Here is a 25037-nt window from a genome sequence, read left to right as displayed (position 1 = left end):
CCATTGAGTTTTGTATCATTTCCTTGGTTTCTCTTACATACCTGTTCTGTGTTTTGTAAATATTGTGTTAGTTATTATTTTTTGGAACATATAACAACGATATAACAACAGTTGATATTACATTATATTAAGAAATTTCTAATGCAGTCCCACTTATGCAAGAACTTATGAAAGTTTTCTTATTTGGCATGTATGTAGGAAAATCTGTGGACACACTGTGATGCAGCTTTTTCTTTGGACATTTCTGAGGAACACATTTAAGAAAAAACTTTGGAATATATTGGTGAATGAGGCCCAATGACCCTAAACAGCCAAGTCCAGAAAATACTTGTGGCAGAACAGTAATAGATGAAGCACAATGAGGATAAAACATTGTTAACTTTGAGAAATAGTGAGGCATCTCATTGTGGATTTTCCAAATATGTTGAGTGGGCTATGTACTGGTAGTAACCAAGGGTGGAGGTAATCTTCAAAATGCATATATAACATCAGTAACTCACTGTAGTTTTTTTAATTTACAGTCTACAGCACAGAGCTCTTTCAGTCCTGAGTCTCCTGGCTGATTATAGCTCAGATTCAGTTCTCTCAGATGTGATGAGGGATTTAATTTTAGAGCTTTAAGTAGAGCAGCACAGCCATCCTTTGTAATATTGCAGTGAGACAGCCTGTAGATAAAAGAACATTTCTCATATATTCAGCACAGAAATGGAGATCACAATTACCCCTACAATCAAATTTTACTAAATATATAGCTTTAATGGTGTTACATTTCTAAAATGTTGCTGTTGTGATATGTTTTAAATATTCTAAAATGTAAAGCATTTACATATAGTGCATTTTAAGAATATCACTATGTGCAAGTACAAGGTACTCACTGTAGTTTCTCCAGTTTACAGTGCGGATCCTCCAGTTGATTAGAGAGCAGCTTCACTGCCGTCTCTCCTGGATCATTATTGTTCAGGTTCAGTTCTCTCAGGTGCGATGGGTTTGATTTTAGAGCTGACAAAATAGCAGCATAGCCTTTATTTGTAATACTGCATTTGTGGAGCCTGCAGGGAGAAAGAGAAAAAACTCAACAGACTTAGATTGGCAAAAGCTAAAGTTACATATATGTATAAACATCCTCTTCCATAAATGTATTTCTCTTCTGTAAAAACAGAAATACAACAAATAGTGTGTGTGTGTGTGTGTGTGTTTGTTTTAGAAAAAGAGAGACCATCCAGAAAAAAACATGATCTTACACCAGTTTCTCCAGTTTACAATTATGATTCTCCAGTCCAGCACAGAGTTCCATCACACCTGAATCCTGCAGTTCATTGTCACTCAGGTCCAGCTCTCTCAGACATGAGGAGTTTGAACTGAAAGCTGTGGCCAGAACGGCACAACTTTTTTCAGTCAGATTACAACCACGTGTTCTGAGGGCAGAGGGGATGATATAGTTTTAGAAAAGCATCCTCTGAAACACACAAAGTACACAAATACACACACATAATATATGCATGTATGCATGTATATAAAAGAGACGTATTAGTATACTTCATAACGTAGTGTTCTATAACAAATAATAATAATAAATACATTGGATTTATAACGCACTTTTCATTTATAGTAAATCCCAAAGTGCTTACAGTGTAAAACATTAATTAAAAGATAATAATCAAAAAAATAATACTAATAAAATATAATACTTTATTGTCCATATGTCCTCCTAAAAAGATATGTCTTTAGTCCCTTTTTAAAAGAATCAGTTGTCTGAGGCTTCCTCAGATGGTCAGGCAGGGCATTCCAAAGGCGTGGAGCTGCAGAACAAAAGGCTCGGTCACCCATGGTACAAAGTTTTGTTCTGGTTGGAAGAAGACGGTGGAGATGCACAGAGCGAAGGGCTCGTAGATGTGTCTGTGGTACTAGCAGTTATTTTAAGTAAGAGGGAGCCTGGCCATGAACACATTTGTGTGTAAGGAGGAGAACCTTGTATTCAATCCTTTTAGTCACAGGGAGCCAGTGAAGAGACTGAAGAACAGGTGTAATGTGCTCATTTTTGCGTACCTTCATCAGGACCCTGGCTGCACTGTTTTGAACATACTGTAATCTCTGAATACTCTTACTAGGGAGCCCCAAGAGAAGAGCATTACAGTAGTCCAGTCTTGAGGACACAAAAGCTTGAACCAGTCTTTCAGCATCAGACAGACTGAGGATAGGACGCAACTTGGCAATATTTCTGAGATGGTGGTAGGCAGTCTTACAAATATGTTTAATATGACTATCAAAGGTGAGGTGTGAATCCAGTTTAACACCCAGGTTGTTGACTGTAGAGGATAAGGAAATGTCCAAAGAGTGTAATTCTGGAAACATGGGATAGCCGGATCTGTTGTTGGGTTCCAACCATAATTACCTCAGTTTTTGCACTGTTCAGCTGAAGAAAATTATGAGCCAACCACACTTTTATTTCCTCCAAGCAGTCATGAAGTTGAGTGAGAGGGGTTGCTGACTGAGAAGTTGATGACAGTAATGATGGTGAAGAGCCAACTTTCAGGTAAAGTTGTAGGTCATCAGCATAGCAATGAAAAGAAATTCCATAGCGTCTGATTGCCCTGTGGCAATAAATACAGAATAAAAAGGATAGGGCCAAGGAATGAGGAACTCCACAGGTCACTGAGTGAGTCTGAGATCTGGCTTTCCCAAGCTCAACAATTTCTGTTCTGTCCATTAGATATGATTTAAACCAGTCCAGTGCAGTGTCTTTGATGCCAATGATGCAACAGAGCCTGTTCAGAAGTATGCCATGGTCAACAGTGTCAAATGCTGCAGACAGATCCAGGAGGACAAGAAGTGAAGGGGAGCCAGTATCTGCTGCCATTAATAGGTCATTTGTAACTCTGATCAGGGCAGTTTCAGTGCTGTGGGCAGAGCGGAAACCTGATTGGAACTTCTCAAAAAGATCATTATGCCTGAGATGATCCACAAGACAGGCTGCAACTGTTTTCTCCAAGACCTTGGAGAGGAAAGGGAGATTTGAGATTGGCCTGTAGTTTCCAATGACATCAGAGTTGAGGGAGAATTTTTTTAGCTGTGGTTTAATTATAGCAGTTTTTAGAGCAATAGGAACTTGACCAGTTTGGAGAGAGTGATTTATTATGGTCGTAATCAGAGGACTAATAATGGCGATGTTAGCTTTCACCATGGCTGTGGGAAAGGGATCCAGATTACAGGTGGAAGAGTTTGTGCCTCTGATTGTGTCTTCAATCTCTCTCTGTAAGAGTACAGGGAAACAGCTCAGAGGCTCAGAGACCTCAGACTGTAACGAAGCAACCTGCACAGGTATGGTGGAAGAGGAGAATAATGCACCGTGAATTTTGTCAATTTTCTTTGAGAAGAAAGTCAGAAATTCATCACACTGCTCATGTGTGGTTTTAAGTGGCGGGAGAGCTTGGGGTTTGAGGAGGAGGTTTATTGTTGAAAACAGCTGTTTGGAATTTCCCATTCCATTTGTAATAATTTTGGAGTAATACTGCGAGCGAGACACTTTGAGAGACGTGGAATAGGACTTCTGATGCTCACGATAGGCGATCCTGTGAACAGTGAGCCCGAAAGCTTTATAACGTCACTCAAGGACACGACCAGCTGTCTTCATTCTCCGTAGATTTTCAGAGAACCAGGGAGCAGATCGAGAGAAAGTGACCACTCTAGATTTGATAGGAGCATGATAATCCAGAACACTGCTTAAGGTTCTGTTATACAAGTCCACTGCATCATTGGCTGATGATGGATTTGCTTGAAGGAGATGTTGTAAGTCCTTTATCATACACTCTTGGTTAATATTTTTCAGGTTCCTGAAACTAATTTCCCGCTTTGACTGTGTGAAAGACACTGATTGTGGTATTTCCATGGACACAACCTTGTGGTCAGATACACCCAGGTCATACACAGACAGATTAGTAACAACAGAAGAACCAGTGATGACCAAGTCTAGAGTATGTCCCCTAACATGCGTGGGAACATCAATAAGCTGGCTAAGGTTGAAACAATCCAATAGCTGAAGAAATTGAGCAGCAAAGCGGCAAGAGGAGGTGTTTATTTGCTATTATTTTTATATTTGCTAATGTTGGACAGAAAATAGAAAGAAGGTTTGACATCTCAGGTATGAAAGATGAATTCAATTTAGGCGTTCGATAGATGAGAAGAAACATCACAGGTGATGAAGAATTACACTTAAATGCCATGCATTCACAGGAGGACACATGAGGCAAGGGCAGTGGCAACAGCTTCAAATCACTGCTGTAGATGACAGTCAGGCCACCACCGCGACCTGTGCTACGGGCTTTCTGTAGATATGAGTAGCCAGAAGGACAAGCCACATTTAAAACAGAGAACGCCTCTGGTCGATGCCATGTTACTGTTAGACACATCAAGTCTAAGCCTCTATCAGAGACGTGATCCTGAATCAGACACGATTTATTTGTAAGTGATTGTACGTTGAACAGTTCCACTTTAATGGTAGATGGAGAAACGTGCCTCTGTAGTGGTCGGAGTGGTCGGAGGACGCTGAAATCCACTCCGCGTTTTCCAGTTTGCTCAGTAACAGCCGTAGTCATGGAAACTCCAACGCTACTAGTTCGCAGAGCAGTAGCGCTCTGATGACGTGTAGGACGTGCGACGGCACGCAGAGTTGACCATCGAGACGGAATAGCTTGACTTGACTGAAGAAGTTTAAACTTCCTCCCACAGCTTCTGTGAATATAACGAGGTCGGCGAAGAAGTCCAAGTTGTTTGATCGTCGATATACATGATGGAGTGGAGTGAGTATTGAGTTTTAACAGCTGGACAGCAGTAGAGTTGATCATCATGGTAAACAAAGTTGTCCAACTCGGATCAAAAAGCCGCTCCGAAGAAAAGTACAAGCATTTTGAACAAAGATAAAACTGACTAAAGATAAACGCTAAAGATAAAACTACTAAACGACTAAAATAGACACTTAATAAAAGTAGTAATAAAAATAGTTAGATCTCAGATGAGAAGCGGCGGACAGTCCACGCCAGCGTCCTCTCACTATTTACGAAAAGTGCGTTTATAACAGAACCATAAATTAAATTGCAGACAAGGTAATATGATTAGTGCATGGAATCAGGGCAACATTATACAATACAGGGTGATTCAAAAATATTCATCTGATTTCAGAAAGATTTATTTCATTTGTTATATAATTTTACAAGTGCTCAATATATCCTCCTCCACCTGTACGGACATCAATGTGATTTGAAATTGCATCGAAGATCAATCACTTGAGATCATCCAGTGTTGTTGGGAGTGGCACATAAACAGTCCTTATTATACCACTACAAAAAAGTCACATGGCCTGAGATCTAATCATGCTGGTGACCTTTTTCTTGGAACAGTTGGGACCAATGATGAATGCTTGTGAGTTGTTAGATGTTCACTGCCAGACTAACAGAAAACCTCTTTCCATTGGTAAGTGATTGGTTTCTAGGCACCTCATGGTTGTAAAAAGGTGGAGCTTTGAACTCAGATAAATATTTTTAATCATCCTGTATCATAATAAGTAAAAGACATATCAATACTTCATAAAAGAAGTATCACTCCAGTGGTAGTTTAGTAATTTTTTCTGAGAGTGTAAATTGTTATTTATGCTATATAATAAACTATAAAAAATATTTTTAATTAATTATGAATACAGATTTATAAGAATTATTAAGTTATTGTCCTACTGCAGAGGATTGGACAAGGGTTATCTGGCTAAATTGAGAAGTCCTGCTTTGTGAAATACTTCCCTATTCAGGCAGCCTCTAGGCTTATTCAGATACAAGGATGCGATACTACACTTTATGCACAGTTTTTACTACATATTTAATTATGTATTTGGAAATGGTTTGTATTTCTATAAGTCTATAATGCTTAGTGATAATACTGTGTAGTAATTATCAGTAATTTCATTGATCTTGTTCGTTGTTCACCTTCAATTTATCATGTGTGTATACATTAACCCATGAATTTTACAGGTATATTTCATGACTTTACTGCTTAGTTTATCAAGTAAACAAAATATAAATGTATTAACCAAAACACCAAAGCATACCTACAGTAGCTATAATATACAATGCAATTAACTACAAATAAATTAGCAGTAAATTAACAGATTATTTCTAATTTATGTCTCAGTAATAAAAGGGTCAACAAACATTTAACATAATCAACAAATACTCACACAACTTTTTGGGATGCTTTAACCACTGGCAACAGTCTCAGAAGACATTCCTCTGATGGGTCATATTTACTCAGGTCAAATTCATCCAGCTCCTCTTCTGAGTTCAGCAAAACATATGCCACTGCTGACCACTGAGCAGGAGAGAGTTTAGATGCATGGAGAGAATTGCCACCTCCTCTGTTTAAGAATGTTTGTACTTCCTTCATTAAGGAATGATCATTCAATTCATTCAGACAGTGGAACAAATTTATTGTACTCTCTGGAGAGGGATTTTCCCTGATCTTCTTTTTGATGTATTCAACTATTTCCTCTTTACTATAAGTGATGCTTCCTGTCAGGGGCAGTATGCCCCGTAAGAGAGTGTGATTGGACTCCAAAGAGAGACCCAGAATGAAGCGGAGGAAAAGGTCCAGGTGTCCATTATCACTCTGTAAGGCTTTATCAACTGCGCACTTGAGGACGTCTGACATTTTTGACTTTTTGAAAGCACTAAAAAATCCTGTGGTTTGCATCAGCACATTTGTATTGTTTAAGACGAAGCAAAGAAATGCAAATAAAGCAGCCAGAAATTCCTGAACGCTCAGATGCACAAAGCTAAAAGCCTTTCCCAGTTCCAGCCCAAACTCTTCTCTGAAGATCTGAGTGCAGACACCTGAGTACACTGACACTTCTTTGACATCAATGCCACACTCTTTCAGATCGTCCTCATAGAAGATCAGGTTGCCCTCTTCCAGCTGTTGGAAAGCCAATTTTCCTAAGCCCAAAATACTCTCTTTTGTCATGTGAGTATCAATGTCACATTTTCCTTGGTACTTTTGACTCTTATGTTTGATTTGAAAGATCAAGAATTTAGTAAACATTTGAGTAACAGTCTTGGGGATCTTCTCAATCACTGCTTCACTTAGCATTCTCTCTAGAACAGTGGCTGAAATCCAACAGAAGACTGGTATGTGGCACATGATGTAGAGGCTTCTTGATGACTTCATGTGTTCAATGATCTTTTCAGCAATGTTCTGATTCCTGATTCTTTTCCTGAAGTATTCCTCTTTCTGAGGGTCACTGAACCCTCGTACCTCAGTTACCTGGTCAACACACTCTGAAGGGATCTGATTGGCTGCTGCTGGTCGAGAGGTTATCCAGAGGAGAGCAGAAGGGAACAGATTCCCCTTTATTAGGTTTGTCAGCAGGACATCTACTGAGTCCTTGTCTGTTACATCAAACAAGCTCTCATTGTTCTCAAAGTCTAGAGGAAGTCGACATTCATCCAGACCATCAAACACTAATAAGACTTTGTAGTCATCACTCTCTATCGATTGAAAATCCTTTGTTTGTCGGAAAAAGCAATGAAGAAGTTCCATCAGACTGAGCTTTTTCCCCTTCATCAAATTCAGCTCCCTAAAAGGAAGTGGAAATATGAAAGCAATATCCTGATTTGCTTCTCCTTCAGCCCAGTCCAGAATGAATTTCTGCACAGAGACTGTTTTTCCAATTCCAGCGATTCCTCTGGTCAGTACAGTCCTTATGTTTGTCTTGTCCTGGTAAGGGTTTGAAGATGTCATTGCATTTAATGGCTGTCTCCTGTGTTGTTCGTCTCCTAGGAGATGTTTCAATCTGTCTCACCTCATGTTCGTTATTGACCTCTCCACTCCCACCCTCTGTGATGTAGAGCTCTGTGTAGATCTCATTCAGAAGTGTGGAGATTCCTTGCTTTGAGATTCCTTCACTAATAGTTTTTAATTTGTTCCTCAGTTGGTCTTTGTGTTTTTGTTTATATACAGTGAGATTTTCTATTTAAGGACATAAAAACACCAACAAAAAAGTATTAGTTAGGTTTCAGGAATATTTGCATTAAAAAAGAAATTCATTAAACTAACATTTCACAAAAAAGGATTAAAAAAAATGTAAATCAGCTATGTTGATGTTGAAAGTCAATTATTTTACTTAAATACAAAAGTACATGTTACATATAATTATTGAGCACATTATTATAGAGAGCATGTTGGAGTGAGGTTCATTCATGGCATAAAACAAAATGATGATGATCTGATCTACACAGGAATTGTAGTATTTGATGAATTTGGTGAATACAGAACATTTTAAGATGTTCCCAGTTTGGACATCTCTGCAATGTACAACCCCATTTCCACAAAGGTTTGGACGCTATGCAGAAGGATATGCAAATCAAGTAAACCATATTGTAGAAAAATACTACAAAGACAACATATAAAATGTTGAAACTGAGAAATTTGATTGTTGTCTGAAAAATATATGGCCATTTTGAATTTGATGTCAATAACACGTTGGAACAGGGGAATGTTTACCACTGTGTTTCATCACCTCCTCTTTTACCAACAGTCTTAGTATTTGAGGAGACTGACGGCTATATTTTTGAAAGTGAACTGTTTTCCTGTTCTTGTAGAATTTCAGCTGCTCAACAGTTCGTGGTCTCATTTCATTTCATAAAGCGCCAAATTTTTTTCAATGGTGACAGGTCTGGACTGCAGGTAGGCCAGTTTAGCACCGGACTCTCTCAATACAGAGCCATGCTGCTGTAATGCATCCAGAATGTGGTTTGACATTGTCTTGCTGAAATAATCAAGGCCTTCCCTGAAAAAGACGTCGTCTGGATGGCAGCAGATGTTACCAAAGCATGTATCTATCATTTAGCATTAATGGTTTACAGATGTGCACATCACCCATGTCATGTGCACTAATGTACTCCTATACCATCATGAATACTGGCTGTGCACTGATAACAAGCTGAGTGGTCTTTAGCCCGGAGGACACAGTGTCCATGATTTCGTTAAAGAATTTCAAATGTTGATTCGTCGGACCACAGGACACTTTTCCACTTTCACTCAGTTAATTTTAAACAAGTTTGGGCCCAGAGAAGGTGGCAGCATTTCTGGATCCTGTTTAAATATGGTTTCTTCTTTGCATTGTACAGTTTTAACTTGCATTTCTGGATGTAGTGATGAATTGTTTTCACAGACATTGGTTTTCAGAAGTGTTTCTGAGCCTATGCAGTGATTGGGCATAGCCCAAAGATCACAGCCAGCAAATACTGGTTTTTGTCCTTGTTCATACATACAGAGATTTCTCCAGATTATCTGAATCTCTGAATGTAATTATGTATCATAGATGATGAAACACAAACATTATTTGCTATTCTAATGTTGAGAAACATTATTCTTGAATTGTTGCAGTCTTTCATAGAGTGATGAACTCCTCCCCAACTTCTAAAAGACTCAGCCTCTCTGTGATGCTCTTTTTTATACCCAATCATGTAACTGACCTGTTGCCAATTAAACACCAGGTGTCATGCATCAGTTACACTTTATTGTTACTCTGATTAAATAATCAAAAATAAGTCCTTACTAATCCTAACGGCATAATATATATTTACTGTGGCCAGCACATACATGTGTGTGCTGTAACTTGTTTGGCACCAAAATTTAACAGCACCAAAATATCAGAATAGATTGCGGGCAAGACATTCTGTTTGATAGTGCCAACTGGTAAAAAAAATATTTTCTCATTTTATAGAACACATACTATGGGGTTAGTAATGTCTTGTAAATCCCAAATTAGATGATCATATATGGTTTATTTACTATGCTTTCAGATTTATTCATTATGACCTGTATTCGTACAGAACTGGATGGATTCTTATGCCAAAATGACCAATAACTTCATTGTACTTATGTAGACTAATCTCTTTGCAAAGACCTTGCTATTTTTTAGGATTAATAAAATACATTCACATTAAACCAGCCATTAGGGGTGTACTTTGTGTACTTCTGGTTCCGGTCCCAAGCCCGGATAAATGGTGAGGGTTGCGTCAGGAAGGGCATCTGGCGTAAAACTTGTGCCAAAACTATCATGTGATCACAAATATTATTGCCATACCAGATCGGTCGAGGCCCGGGTTAACAACGACCGCCTCCGGTGCTGTTGACCAGCAGGGTGCCGGTGGAAATTGGACTACTGTAGGTCGAAGACCATCAGAGAGGAGAGGAGGAAGGCGGGTTAGATGGCAGCGAGAGAGAAAGAAAGGCAGGAGTGTGGAGATTAGAGTAGGGACTCTGAACATAGGGACAATGACTGGTAAAGGCAGAGAGCTTGCAGACATGATGGAGAGAAGGAAGGTAGATATTCTGTGTGTCCAGGAGACCAGATGGAAAGGAAGCAAGGCCAGGAACATTGGAGGTGGATTCAAACTGTTCTATCATGGTGTAGAGAGGAAGAGAAATGGAGTAGAGATAATCCTAAAGGAACAGCTTGGGAAAAGTGTTCTGGATGTTAAGAGAGTGTCAGACAGGATCATGAGCCTGAAGTTGGAGGTTGATGGTGTGATTTTGAATGTGGTCAGATCATATGCACCACAGGTTGGTTGTCAGTTAGAGGAGAAAGAGGAATTTTGGAGTAAGATGGATGAAGTTGTAGACGGTGTCCCTAGAGAGGAGACATTGGTGATTGGTGCAGACTTCAATGGACATGTTGGTGAAGGAAACAGAGGGGATGAAGAAGTGCTGGGTATGTATGGTGTGAAAGACAGAAATGCGGAAGGTCAGATGGTTGTAGACTTTACAAAGAGAATGGAAATGGCTGTGGTGAACACGTATTTTCAGAAGAGGGAAGAACACAGGGTGACATACAAGAGTGGAGGGAGGTGCACACAGGTGGATTATATCCTTAGCAGAAGATGCCACCTAAAGGAGATTGGAGATTGTAAAGTGGTACCAGGGGAAAGTGTAGCAAGGCAGCATAGGGTGGTTGTCTGTAGAATGAGATTAGAAACAAAGAAGAGGAAGAGAGTGAAGACAGAGCCAAAGATTAGATGGTGGAAGCTGAAGGAGGAGGATGGTTGCAGGCAGTTCAGGGAAAAATTGCAACAGGCCCTTGGGGGCAGTGAGGAGCTACCTGAGGACTGGGAAACTACAGCTAAGGTGGTGAGAGAAACTGACAAGAATGTGTTGGGTGTTTCGTCTGGTCAGAGGAAAGAAGACAAGGAAAGTTGATGGTGGAATGAGGAAGTCCAGGAGAGTATTCAGAAGAAGAAGGCAGCAAAGAAAAAGTGGGATAACCAGAGAGATGAAGGAAGTAGGCAGGAGTACTGTGAGGCTAGCCGCATAGCGAAAAGAATGGTGGCAAAGGCAAAGGCTCAGGCCTATGATGAGCTGTATGAGAGGCTGGACAGTAAAGAAGGAGTAAAGGACTTGTATTGCTCGGTAAACAGAGAGATAGAGCTGGAAAGGATGTACAGCAGGTTAGGCTGATAAAGGATAGAGAGGGAAATGTACTAGTGAGTGAACAGAGAGTGTTGAGTAGATGGAAGGAGTACTTTGAAGAACTAATGAATGAGGAAAACGAGAGAGAGAGGAGGACAACAGGGGGAGAGATAGTGGATCAGGAAGTGCAGAGAATTAGTAAAGTGGAAGTGAAGGCAGCTTTAAAAAGGATGAAGAATTGAAAGGCAGTTGGTCCAGGTGACATACCTGTGGAGGTATGTAGATGTTTAGGAGAGAAGGCAGTGGACTTTTTAACCAGGTTATTTGACAAAATCCTGGAGAGGAGAGGAATGAAGGTCAGTAGAGACAAGACGGAATACATGTGTGTGAATGAGAGGGAGGCAGGTGGAAAGGTGAAGATGCAAGGAGTAGAGGTCGTAAAGGTGGATGACTTCATGATATCTTGGGTCAACCATCCAGAGCAATGGACAGTGTAGAAAAGAGGTGAAGAAGAGGGTGCAGGCAGGATGGAGTGGGTGCAGACGGATGTCAGGGCTGATGTGTGACAGAAGGATAGCAGCAAGAGTGAAAGGGAAGGTTTACAAGACAGTAGTGCGTCCTGCTATGATGTTTGGTTTGGAGACTGTGGCTCTGTCTAAAAGACAGGAGGCTGAGCTGGAGGTGGCGGAGATGAAGATGCTGAGATTTTCGTTGGGAGTGACAAGGATGGACAAGATTAGAAATGAGCAGATCAGAGGGACGGTGAAGGTGGAGCTGTTTGGAGATAAAGCCAGAGAGGCCAGGTTGAGATGGTTTGGAAATGTGTTGAGGAGGAATAATGGATATATTTGGCAAAGAATAAACCATTTAGAAGTGTCTAATTTGGGTTTTACTGAACAAAGAACAAACAAGACCCACATAAACCAATATATATATATATATATATTTATTTCTTACCTGTTACCTAATCTGCACCACTTTTGTATCAATTGTCCTGAAACATTTTTTTTAGGGAGGGAATGCTGAATGTAATATGGATTTTTAATACAATATGCTTAGTGTTGTAATTGTTCCCAGATATAAACTATTTTCATAACATGAAGTTGCACAAAGCATCATTTACTGTTTTCAGCGTATTACCTAATAGTCATTGCTTATCACAAAAAATGTATTTAACTAATGTTTCTAAAGAATTATGTATTTTTACTGTACTGTTCAAGAACATGTCATGAATGTACCAGGTACATGTAGGTACCACATAGGTTTATGGATTATTCAACAATAAAATGTCTGGTAAACATTTCATGCAGTACCTCATGTGCATAAAAGACACACCATTCACAAACCACTGCAGTGACATACTACTCAATAACCAAATCTATCTATATAGACATTTTACCTTCAGTAATAGCTTGATCACCAGGAGTGTCTCCATCCTGACCTGTGCTGTTGCTGGGCGTGGAAGATTTCTGAGCTGGAGTAAAGAAATGACAACAAATCAGAACTTTCTTAAATTGACTTAAACCTGCAAATGCTGATACCAAGCAGTCAATAAAGCATTGAAGAATAACAAGTGAACATAAGAATGAAAGAATGAAAATATACATAAATTAATCAACACATTTATTCTAAAAAATATATACACATTAAATGACTTATCCAGTGATATGATGTCATACAGCCCTCCAGCCTTGGCTCTTTGGACTTTTCCCTTTTTGGATTTTGGTGCCTGTACTAATCAATGTGATGTTTGTTTATTGCTGGGCTCATTTTGGATCTGACCGTTGCCTGTTTTTTGACCTCAACTGTGGATTTTGGACAAACTAATAAACCCTTTTTTTCCTCATATTACCTGCACTCGTCTGACCAAGTTTGTCTCTTTACAGAATACCTCGCCACCAACAACAGAAAGAACAACCAATTCAATTTACAGCTAGTTACTAGTGGTAAAGATTTCAGTGTTCAACTTCAGAGCCTTGGTTTATCTGCTGGTCCTCCTACTTCCATTGAGGCCGCTGGTGTGATGTAAGCCAAAGACATTTGAATGGTAACTCTGATAAATGTAGTTTCCTCCTTCATTTGAGTTCATTTTTTTAAGAACCTACCTCAGGTGAAATTTTCTTTTCTGAGCTTGGGCTTTAGAAAGGTTATGGCAAGTTGGCCACAAACATGATTCATTGTGTGAATAATTTTTGCATTGTTTTTGATCACCTTTATGAAGGAAAGATTAACAGAGAGGTTTTGATCAATTTTAATCAAAGGAAACATACTGTTCTGACTATGCTTTGAAATTTTGCACTTCAGCTGCAAGTAGTGGATGGAACGCATCGCCACTACTAGTCACATTTTGTAGAGGGCTGAATTCGGTCATATTAACAGCGCTGGCCAATCACACCAAGAAAAGCTCAATTTCTAAGCATTCAGTTCCCATTTTGAGTGAATTACGTGGTTCCAGGGAGGCAGATGGCTTTGAAGAAGTCCTTCACTGTGACTCATCATGACTGTGAGTAGAATAGAGGCTTTGTTCATTTAAGAGCAGGTCTGGACATGTAGTGTGGTGGTGCTGGCCATGTTCGCATGACTGTTGTGCCTGTCCGCACAGACTTTTTACGGCCAGCAAATTTCTTCTGTCATTTCAGCTCTGATTGATTCCAGTGCCAAAGGAAACTTCATTCACTCTCAACTCATTGAGGAGCTGTGGGCCGGGAGGGGCCAATCGTGACACAGGCATTTAAATTCAGGATCTGAGCTTTTTTAATTTCCTAATTTATTCAAAAGTTTCTTTTACATAACTGTACATTTGAGCCCAGTTTATCCATTTAAAATGCTCAAGAAGTTAAATGACATCACTTACAAACTGGACTTGCCCCCCATTATCATATCTCTCATTCCTTTCATGTGTCCCTGCTCAAACCTGTCCTTCAAGGCATGACACTATACCACCCCCTCGAGTGGGAGAGATCCTGTCTTTACTGCCCTCTGGACTCAGCAGAGGAGTTCCAATGTCTGGTTGATTGGGAGGGATTCAGCTTTGAGAAGCAATGTTGCATTCTAGCCCACAAAGTCTTGGATCCTGGATTGATCACAGATTTTGCTTCTTGGCTTAGGTGGAAGGTTCTTCCCTGCTCACTCCTGAATTACATCTTTGGTCGTCGTAGGAGTTTCTTGCCTGTCCAGTGCTGCGGTCATGATTCTGGTCGTGTTATCAGTGAGCGTTATGATCGGCTTTGTTCCTTGGCTGTTCTGGACTCTTTGGGTGGGAGTACTGTTACACGTTCCCTCCAGCCATGACTCTCAGGACTACAATTCCCAGAACCCTCTGGGTGAACACATGACGTCAGTGTCACCAAGTTCCACCTATCAGAAATCAGCTTCCCCTGACTATGGACTAAGTCAGTCTTGTTACATATAAAAACTGTTTAATGGAAGAGATTAGCAAGTGTAAAGATTTTTTTCTTTGATTTAAGGATGGTTTATTAAGTAGAATACTTTAGAATAACTAAATTGATGAATAAATGATCTGTTATTAGTCCGACAACAGGACATCTGCGCAGTGAAACACTACATACACGCTAGTGAATGCACACATATTAGGGGCAGTGAGCACACTTGGCTATAGCAGTGGGCAGCCCTATCCACAGCGCCTGGGGGGCAGTTGGGGGTTAAGTGCTTCGCTCAAGGGCACTTCAGTCACGTCCTATCAGCTCAAGGCATTGAACCTGTGACCTTCTGATAGATAGATAGATAGATAGATAGATAGATAGATAGATAGATAAATAGATAGATAGATAGATAGATAGATAGATAGATAGATACTTTATTGATCCCGAAGGAAATTTAGGAAATTTATTGATCACAAGGCTGGTTCCCTAACCTCCAGCCTACAACTGCCCCCATGGTGATTGTTATGTATTTTCCAATTCAAGGGACACAAAACTAATAGATTGATTAAAAATAAGTAACTATTCATGTGGTAATAATGAGTGCATAGTATAATTAGTGAAGATCATGAATTACTTGGAAGGATTCTAAGTAGCAATTATGAACTAATTGCTTTTAATTCCTTTTAATTGCTAAATAAAGTAGCAATTAATAATGAAAATCCAACGACAGGCCTAAGAATAGTGAGACAATTGAATGTATGAAAGTGAAGGAAAGTATCCAGTAAAGCTCAAAAAAAAAAAAATCAGAAGATTCGTTCAAAGATAATCAGCTCATTAGCAGAGTAGTAAGCAGAAGTGAATATGTGGTTAATGAATAAATAAGACAGAAATTGTCAGTTGAGCCCTCGATTTTCAAGAATTTGACCAGTTACAAAAGAAACAACTGAGCATTAAGCATTAGTTAACTAATATATCAATATTAGGCAATCAACAATAATTGATTAGCAACAAATTAAAATTAAATATGCAACACCTATTACAAACATTTCTATGTGTATAACTTAAAACAACAGTTCTTTAGTTGCAAAATAATTACATAATTAAGGAACTATTGCATAATGATTCATTTGCTGTTTATAAAAGCCCATTATTGTAAAGTATTACCAAAATTCCATATGTTACCTCCATATATGTTGTTTATAACTGTCAGCGACTGAATAGTACTCCCATCAAACACAGGAGCACAAGCAGTTCCTCCTGTCTGAGCTGTGATGTTGGTCTGGACAGGAGCTCCGTGATCTGGAGTCTGAACTTCCATCTTCAGAAAGGCATTTGGTCATTAAGTCCAAAAGCACTTTCTGGTTGTCCACAACTCTGTAACTGTACCTCTTAGCTCACTCCCCAAGCAGTGAAAATGATGGTCTTTTCACAAACCGGATGCTGTAGATGTTACTTTCAGTTCAAACCGGTTTGCGACAGACAGGTTTGTTACCACAGAAGGAAGTGCTGAAGTATTTTTTCCTGTTTGGTTTTTTTGGTCTTTTTTTTTTTTGCCATTTAGCATAAGATCTGCCCATGAAGCCTGAGCCTGGGGCTGTCATACCTGTGATTTTCAGTATGATCAGAATAGCACTATGGAAAACCCACCATTGTTGTCTATATCACCAAGTTATGGTTATCATGTAATAACTTTAATTACCCTATTTACTGTGGTGTTAAAGTACGTGTATCACTATTTTATAAATAGCAACTACGTGCTGTCCTTTAGACATTCTTTCAATGCTAACAGTGAAAAGCAAACAGGTCAGCTCCTCAAGGTTTGAAGTGCACACTTGTAGGTAAAAGACTGATAATGGATGGTTTTAACTGGTCCCACTTTATATGGGCTCTACACACTGTGTAGTTACACATGAACAACACATGAACAATGTAACTACTGATGATTTCGTCACTGTTATAGATGGTTTACAGTAGCACAGCATATGTAATTACACATGTATCTTAATAGTTGTAACAGTATTTAACTATCATGTGGTAATGATAACTATACATGGGTACTGACATAATTATTAGTCCAATCAGAATGGAAAAGTTTCAGAAGTCTTTTCCAGGTGGAAAAAGAAGTGTGTACTGACGAAACTGTAAATCCCAGTTTTCCTAACATTTACTTTGCTAGGGTTGTGACATTGTAATCAGTTTCAGCTTTAAATCATTTTGTAATGTGATGGTATTTATACAGCAATAACAGACGCCCACTCATCTTAAAATGAAATCGATTAATTGTGCTACATCAACCCCACTTATTTTATTGTGCATTATTACTGTGGAATACCTGTGATGTAACCTGATCACATCACATGGATTCATACCACTCTGTAATTACAGAGCACCTACATAACAGTTACTCTGGAATTGGCCATTTATTTTAAGGCATACCTCTTACAGGGTTACTTTAGAACTGTGTTTCAAAGAATAACTTTGCAGTATTTCAATCAGACATTTCCAGTCTTTTCATGAATGTGCACATTATTGTAGACAATCCACAATATTAGATTTGAAATTATTCATTGCATCTAAATCAAACTTCTCAAATGTAACACTATTTTTCAGTGTTACCTGACATCTACTGAAGCACAACAATAGACACGCTGTAAAAAGTGCCCAGCACATTTACTGCATTTTTTTTGTTGTTGTTGAAGAGTAAATTCAAAGCCAAAGCTATTAACAGAATTAAAGTGCCTCAAATTAAACTGGCCAAATCTAAGTTGCTGTACTTCCTAATCATAACAGAATGATAATAGCTTGATGAGTCAGAATGAACAGCAGGACTGTACAACACTCATATTAGTCATTTAAAAATGTATAAAGATAAATATTAATGCACTCGTAAACACGCCATTCTTTGTATGTTAGCTTCACCATTAGCTCATCTGAAGAGGCAGCTTTCATCACTGAAATCTCCTCCTTGTTAGACATAAATTCATGCTACGTTTATATTGAATGACTGAGTAATTTCTCTGGTTTGTTTAATGTAAATACAGTTCTAGAAACCTGTTTTTTAGCCTACATGCATATTTATGTTTCCAAGCATTTCTTTTTAAACGAAAAACATTTTTAAATGCTCGCTGTTATGCGTTTTTTAACTTTTTAGTCCACTGGGAAAATTGCTATTGATGCTACCAGGCAGCCTTCACAGATGTAGCAATAATACCAGAGGAGTGAGTGTTGATTATTAAGGTGACTAAATCATCCGAGTGTTAATTAATTAAGGCTGACCATAAGGGGTTCAAATATGTGACCTTCGGTTTAATACTCAGGCTGACCCTGTCACCAGTATGTGTGTGTGATAGGTGCTGCCCTTATATCTGTGTATGATGAGTGAAGTTTAAAGAAATGCTGCCACCTACTGCTCCATAATCAGACAGAGATCTGAGATTGTTGCTGCTTAGTTTCAGGTGCACAAACCTAATAGTAGTGTATTGTGTCTTCATAGGTGATCAGACTGTGCTTATAAGGAAACCCCCATTCCAACAGGTCTGTGCCTCCACACCACTAAGAGACCCCCATTTTTCATTTCCCCACTTTTGAAATAATTCATAAGAATTTACTAAACAGACAACTACAGCACAAAAAACTTTCATTCTCTGTTATTTAGCCCCTGCCGAGTACATCTCCCAGCTGCCCTTATTGAAGTGCTGCACTCTGGAAAATGGTCTTTCCTCCAGGGCCACAGCCAGTAGCCTGACTTCTCAGCATCCTCTGCCTGACCATTAATGTCTATCTGTAGGTTTGCTCCAGTCATACTATCAGCATGGATTGGATTGCTGACCTCTGCACACAGCTTCTGTATCCAGTTTCTGCTGGGTGGACGGTCATTGTCCATCCAGACTCATTGAACTCTGATGCCAATTCAGAGAACTTGAGCCACTAGAACTTGTCTGCTGCTGGTATCCCCTCCTTCCAAGGGAAAGTGAGCACAGTATTTAAAAATGAATAAATACTACATCACAACATCTGCTCTTTAATCTGTTTGTTCCCTGGGTGGGACAAATAGCTGCTTGTCCAGGTCAACATGCATTTCCCATGCCTTTTCAAGAGTAAGCAGAGGTGTTATCTTTCCTAAAGCTGGCTTCTGTCTGTTTTCTCGGGTTCGACAAAGATAACGAGAGTTTGCTGGCAACCTGTGAAGTTGTTTGCCCTGACCCTACAGCTCTTCAACTGCTCTGCCAGCTTCTTCAGCACCTGGTTGTGCTGCCACCTGAAGCACGCCTGTGCAAGTGTAACCTTGCACTCTGAAAGGAGGTGCTGGAAGTCTGTATTGCTGTTTTTTTTTTTTTTTTGCCTGTCTTGTCTGGCAGATTTGCAATCAGAATTATGGTCAGACTGCGTTACTGTGCCAAACAAATTTACTTTTCCAAAATGAGCACTATAGATTATAGGCTCATCCTGTCAGTGTTTCTTTCTTTCTTTCTTTCTTTATTTTTTAATTATTTAATTTCATTTTGTTTATACATTTGATATTTTAATGAAATGTGTCAACATCATGCCAGACTTGACAGGCCAGGGGAATCTGTAGAGAAGGGAGAGGAGAGATAAGGGGGGGGGGTAAAAAAGGGAAATAACAAAAGGGCAGAAAGAACACAGCACAAATGCCACGGCAATGGTTCACCAACTGCTGCTCCTGAGAAAAGAGAAGAAAGTGTACCTGAGACGTACAGCACTTGGAAATACTGCACAAATGACTGTGATGTATGTGTGTGTGTGTGTGTGTTTGTGTGTGTGTGTTTGTGAGTGCAGTACAGTATAAATTTGTCACAAGATGCACTCAATAGCGAGGACAGAAAGCTGCGACAACATCCCCCCAGAGGCCAGAGGAAGGCAGAGAAAGACCAGGGAATCCCGCCCGCCGCGGCCCCCCCAGGAGCAGTGGAGACCCTGGGTCTGTATTGCTGTTGCTGCACAGTGGGCATTTTAACAAATGTTTGGCCTGTGCTGTTCCTCTATATAGTCCCCCAAAGCCATCACTGGTAGGGGAGTGTCCTGGTGTGAAGACTGAAATAAATGGGAAGTGCAGCAATTTTTATTGGACACTGGTTCTCATGTTCTCTACTTAGATTTTGATAGACTTTGACCAACAGAAATTAAGTGGACAGCTCTTAGTGGCTTACACTTAAGGTAGCGAATGGGCTCCAGATCCCTTTTGTGGGGTATGCTGTTCTGGTGGGTGAAGTCCTAAGAAGGGCGTACTTATTGCTGAAGACCAGCAGCCCTAACAGAACTACCATAGGTATGAATATGAATCCAGAGTGTTGAAAAGATCTAATGCAGGGGGTGCATCCTGGAGAGATTGCATTTTGTACCACAGTGTCCTCACCTGCTGGCAGACTCAGGGAAAAAGCCTTTGTGTTATGCTGCAGAAAAGCCTGTTCTCTTGTCGCAGAGTGTTGTGAAGCTAAACAATCACCTGTGTTTATTCCTTGACAAAGTGAGATGGTGTTGGGAAAGATGCTTTCCTTCCCACCCTCTGATGCTCAGGTTTCCAGTCGCATCTCGGCCTGTCTGTCTGACATCTCTTCGTGAATGTCAGCTCACCATTTGAAGCTCAATCCTAACAAGACTGAGCTGCTATTCATCCCTGCAACTACATGTCCTCACCATGATCTTGCCATCTCATTAGAGATGGTTGTTGTTTCCTTAATTTCTTGTTTATTCTTTGTTAAAGACAAACCGGTGATTCTGTGGAATTCGATGTCAATTTCTTTCACCACAAAATGACGCAAAAAGAGTTTTAATGCTCGGCATACTTTTCAGACAGACCAACATGCAGTAGCCTTGCCAGTGTGTTCAGCCTGTCCTACGTGAAGGGCTGAAGTGAGGGCTGATCCACAATGTGTAACACTTTAAAGGTGTGGCTAAAAATGTTATTGGCCGTTTTGCACTGCAGCCTTCGAGTGATGGTGAGATGATAGAGGACAGACAGAGTGAAGTTTGTCCCTGTTCACGTGCAACAGCTCTGTTTCCGGTGTGAGTGAGGAGTGCACATACTTACTGTCCACGGCAGTTAGAAGTAACATTATGACCTGTCCAGTGTGTATCCTGCCTCTGCCTGATTACCATTGGGATAAGCTCTAGCAATCCAGGCTCTATGTGTGTGCGTATAACATTTGATTACTGTACATGAACAACAACAGAGTAAAAATGCAGTATGACTTAATTACATGTTGTTGTTTTTTTTTAATCTCCTTATTTGGAGTCTCTCAGCAAGAAGAGAAGTAGAAGTTTTCTCAGGATGTGGTCAAAGAGCTGGAGAAGAAAAACACCTGTTTCACTTCTCGCTCTCTCAGAGTGGACACTGCTGAACCAGAGACAGAAATAGAGAGAGACTCTGTCTGAAATAGAGACATTTCTGAAACAGAAATAGAGAGATAGCAAGAGACAGAGAGAGATAGCAAGACAGAGAGAGAGAGATAGAGAGAGATAGAGAGACAGAGAGAGATGAACAGCTCTGTTCTCTCAGTAAAGATGTGGCTCTGGGTGTTTCTGCTCTACTCTGTGCTGCAGGAATCTTCAGGTGAGTCCACACGACTGTGTGATTTCTTCATGTGTATCTCTGCTTCACTGTAGGTGAACTGTAGAAGAGTTCAGGTTGATGCTGTTATCATCATGTCTTTATTGGTTCTCTCCTCTCTGTCTGACCTCCTTTTCTAAGGATTGACTGTTCTTGTCTGAAACTGATCAAAGCTGGTTCTTTAAATGTTCTGTTCAGTGCAGCTTTATACACTGCTCAAAAAAATAAAGGGAACACTTAAACAACATAATATAACTCCAAGTAAATCAAACTTCTGTGAAATCAAACTGTCCACTGTCCACAAACAAGCAACACTGACTGACAATCAATTTCACAGCTGTTGTGAAAATGGAACAGACAACAGGTGGAAATTATTGGCAATTAGCAAGACACACTCAATAAAGGAGTGGTTCTGCAGGTGGGGACCACAGACCACTTCTCAGTACCTTTCTGCTTTCTGGCTGATGTTTTGGCCACTTATGAATGTTGGTGGTGCTTTCACACTCGTGGTAGCATGAGACTCTACAACCCACACAAGTGGCTCAGGTAGTGCAGCTCATCCAGGATGGCACATCAATGCAAGCTGTGGCAAGAAGGTTTGCTGTGTCTGTCAGAGTAGCGTCCAGAGGCTGGAGGCGCTACCAGGAGACAGGCCAGTACACCAGGAGACGTGGAGGAGGCTGTAGGAGGGCAACAACCCAGCAGCAGGACCGCTACCTCCGCCTTTGTGCAAGGAGGAACAGGAGGAGCACTGCCAGAGCCCTGCAAAATGACCTCCAGCAGGCCACAAATGTGCATGTGTCTGCACAAATGGTTAGAAACCGACTCCATGAGGATGGTGTGAGGGCCCGATGTCCACAGATGGGGGTTGTGCTCACAGCCCAACACCATGCAGGATGCTTGGCACTTGCCAAAGAACACCAGGATTGGCAAATTCGCCACTGGTGCCCTGTGCTCTTCACAGATGAAAGCAGGTTCACACTTAGCACATGTGACAGACGTGACAGAGTCTGGAGATGCTGTGGAGAGCGATCTGCTGCCTGCAACATCCTTCAGCATGACCGGTTTGGCAGTGGGTCAGTAATGGTGCGGGGTGGCATTTCTTTGGAGGGCCGCACAGCCCTCCATGTGCTTGCCAGAGGTAGCCTGACTGCCATTAGGTACTGAGATGAGATCCTCAGAGCCCTTTTGAGACCATATGCTCGTGTGGTTGGCCCTGGGTTCCTCCTAATGCAGGACAATGCTAGACCTCATGTGGCTGGAGTGTGTCAGCAGTTCCTGCAAGATGAAGGCATTGAAGCTATGGACTGGCCCGACCGTTCCCCATACCTGAATCCGATTGAGCACATCTGGGACATCATGACTGTCCAGGAGTTGGTGGATGCTTTACTCCAGGTCTGGGAGGAGATCCCTCAGGAGACCATCCGCCACCTCATCAGGAGCTGCCCAGGCATTGTAGGGAGGTCATACAGGCACGTGGAGGTCACACACAATACTGAGCCTCATTTTGACTTGTTTTAAGGACATTACATCAAAGTTGGATCAGCCTGTAGTGTGTCTTTCCACTTTAATTTTGTGTGTGACTCCAAATCCAGACCTCCATTGGTTAATAAATTTGATTTCCATTGATGATTTTTGTGTGATTTTGTTGTCGGCACATTCAACTTTGTACAGAACAAAGTATTCAATGACAATATTTCATTCATTCAGATCTAGGATGTTATTTGAGTGTTCCCTTTATTTTTTTGAGTAGTCTATTTATACAGGCTCCAGTTCTGGCCTCTCTTATAGACACAAAACATGCTCAAGTCACCGAGACGCTTCATCAGAAGCTCAACACTGGAAACAATGTTGATCCAGTTCTGTAGATCGAGACTAAACACAGTCCTGGACAAAAGCACTACATTAATGATGATTCACACAGAGAAAATCAGAAACAGCTCAGGACTAAAGTGTGTTTGGCCATTTCCAAAACTCTCCTGGAGGAAGTCCAGCATTTACAGTGGCCTTAGAGTGGAAGCAATTGGCTGCTGCTGATCTCGTCTGTGAGTTTGGCTGGTCTTCCTTAAAGGAGTTCTTTGATCTGGTCTTTAGTATTAACAGCTAAAATAAATATCTATAAATATTTTCTTAGTAGAGAGAATCAAATATGTAGTAAACATGGGTGGACATTTGTGGATGATAATGCAGACAGTCCAAGTACAATGTACAAGCATTTTTTTACTAGATTACTAGTGCCTTTACTTAAGTAAGGGACTTGTGTACTTCTGTTACCTCTAGATGAGATGAGTTAAATGTGTGTGTTGATTAGGATGAATAGCTTTAGTGCAACTCACATGCTGGTTAAAGCTTTGAGAAATGGAAACTGAAACTCGGGAGCTATTACACTCTGTTAAACAGCAGGGGGCACACTCGCAGTACCTTTTACCGACTTCCAGTTTTTCACACTTTAGTTTTGACAGTTTTACAATGATAACTGTCTAGTTAAGTAACTGACAGCATTTTACAGTGGCAGCTTTCTTTTAACCTTCTGATTGTTCACAGTTCTACTGAGACCAATATAGATCTGCTTCCCTTTGCATGGTAGTAGTGTCCACGTAATGCTTAAAGGCACAGTCTGTAGTCAAAAGTCTTTGCACTGTTCATGGCAATAACCTAAATAAACAGTCCATAAATTGTCCCAAATGGTGACCAATATTTATACTGATTGGGGTTGATACATGTACATAGGCCAGTAATAAGGAGGCTGGAAAGCAATCAGTCCTGGAAAAGGTTGCAGTGGCACTGGTGGCAAAGGTGGCTGGCCACCACATGTCTGTTCAACTTGGTAACATGAGGGAGTTCCTAACTGATCATATGTGGTTCGCTTTGGTGGATGCTTGTCTCTTTGTGGTCGCTGGTAGACTTGATCTTCTGACTCGACAGTCACACTTGTTGAAGGCATTTCAACAGATGAGTGTGCAAGAGGTTCACTAACCTCCACTGAATCCCTTTCAACATTTTCATGAGTCTCAACAGGAGCTGTTGGTGCCTCTTCTTCCAATACTCCATCTGTTTGTTCCCCTGCCTGGGCATTGCTCTCAGTCCTTATCTCTGGTTGATCATGCCCGCCCTCTGGTCTCGTGTGCACTTGTGGAGGTGCATATCTATAATCACTCTCATCCTCACTGTCAGTATCCAGTCCCTGAATTTGAGGTGCAGGCCTTGGCCTCTTGCCTCTTTCTGGGCGTAGGATTTGGGTCTGAAGTCTCGAAAGGGAGATGATCACAAGGCATGAGTAGATTCCTGTGTAGGATTCTGGAACGTCCTTTCCCTTTTTCCGGCCTTACTTCATAGATGGGGAGATCTGACCCCATTTGCTGCACTACGGTATGGATACTATCCTCCCAGTGGTTGCGAAGCTTGCCAGGTCCCCCTCTGGGTGAGAGATTTCTCACTAGCACACGCTTTCCCGGCTTTAGTGCTGAACTCCTGACCTTTGTGTCATAACATCTTTTGCTCTTCTTTTTGATCTTCTCTCAGCGGCTTTTTGGGCATTCTTTCTCGCAATGGTGTACGCCTCTTCCATTCCTTGTTTCCAGGTCTGTGCAAAGCCCTGTGACTCTTTTGGATCTGACTGTGGGTGCAATCCAAAC

General features: G+C 40.7%; 1 protein-coding gene and 1 pseudogene across 1 annotated transcript in view; one reads left to right on the top strand and one right to left on the bottom strand.

The window, feature by feature from the left end:
• Window positions 1-16298, bottom strand: part of LOC108413433 — a 36053-nt pseudogene extending 19755 nt beyond the window's left edge.
• LOC108413434 (adhesion G protein-coupled receptor E3-like) overlaps window positions 4648-25037 on the top strand; it is a 49309-nt gene continuing 28919 nt past the window's right edge. The window contains exon 1 of the mRNA XM_017685946.2: window positions 4648-4796. Coding sequence (XP_017541435.2) covers window positions 4784-4796 — 13 coding nt within the window. The 5' untranslated portion in view covers window positions 4648-4783. The remainder of the gene's footprint in view (window positions 4797-25037) is intronic.

The sequence above is a fragment of the Pygocentrus nattereri genome, chromosome 9, assembly GCF_015220715.1.
Source record: "Pygocentrus nattereri isolate fPygNat1 chromosome 9, fPygNat1.pri, whole genome shotgun sequence".
NCBI classification, from domain to species: Eukaryota; Metazoa; Chordata; class Actinopteri; order Characiformes; family Serrasalmidae; genus Pygocentrus; species Pygocentrus nattereri.
Note: the sequence above shows the minus strand (reverse complement) of the source record. Positions and strands in the feature narration are given on the sequence as shown.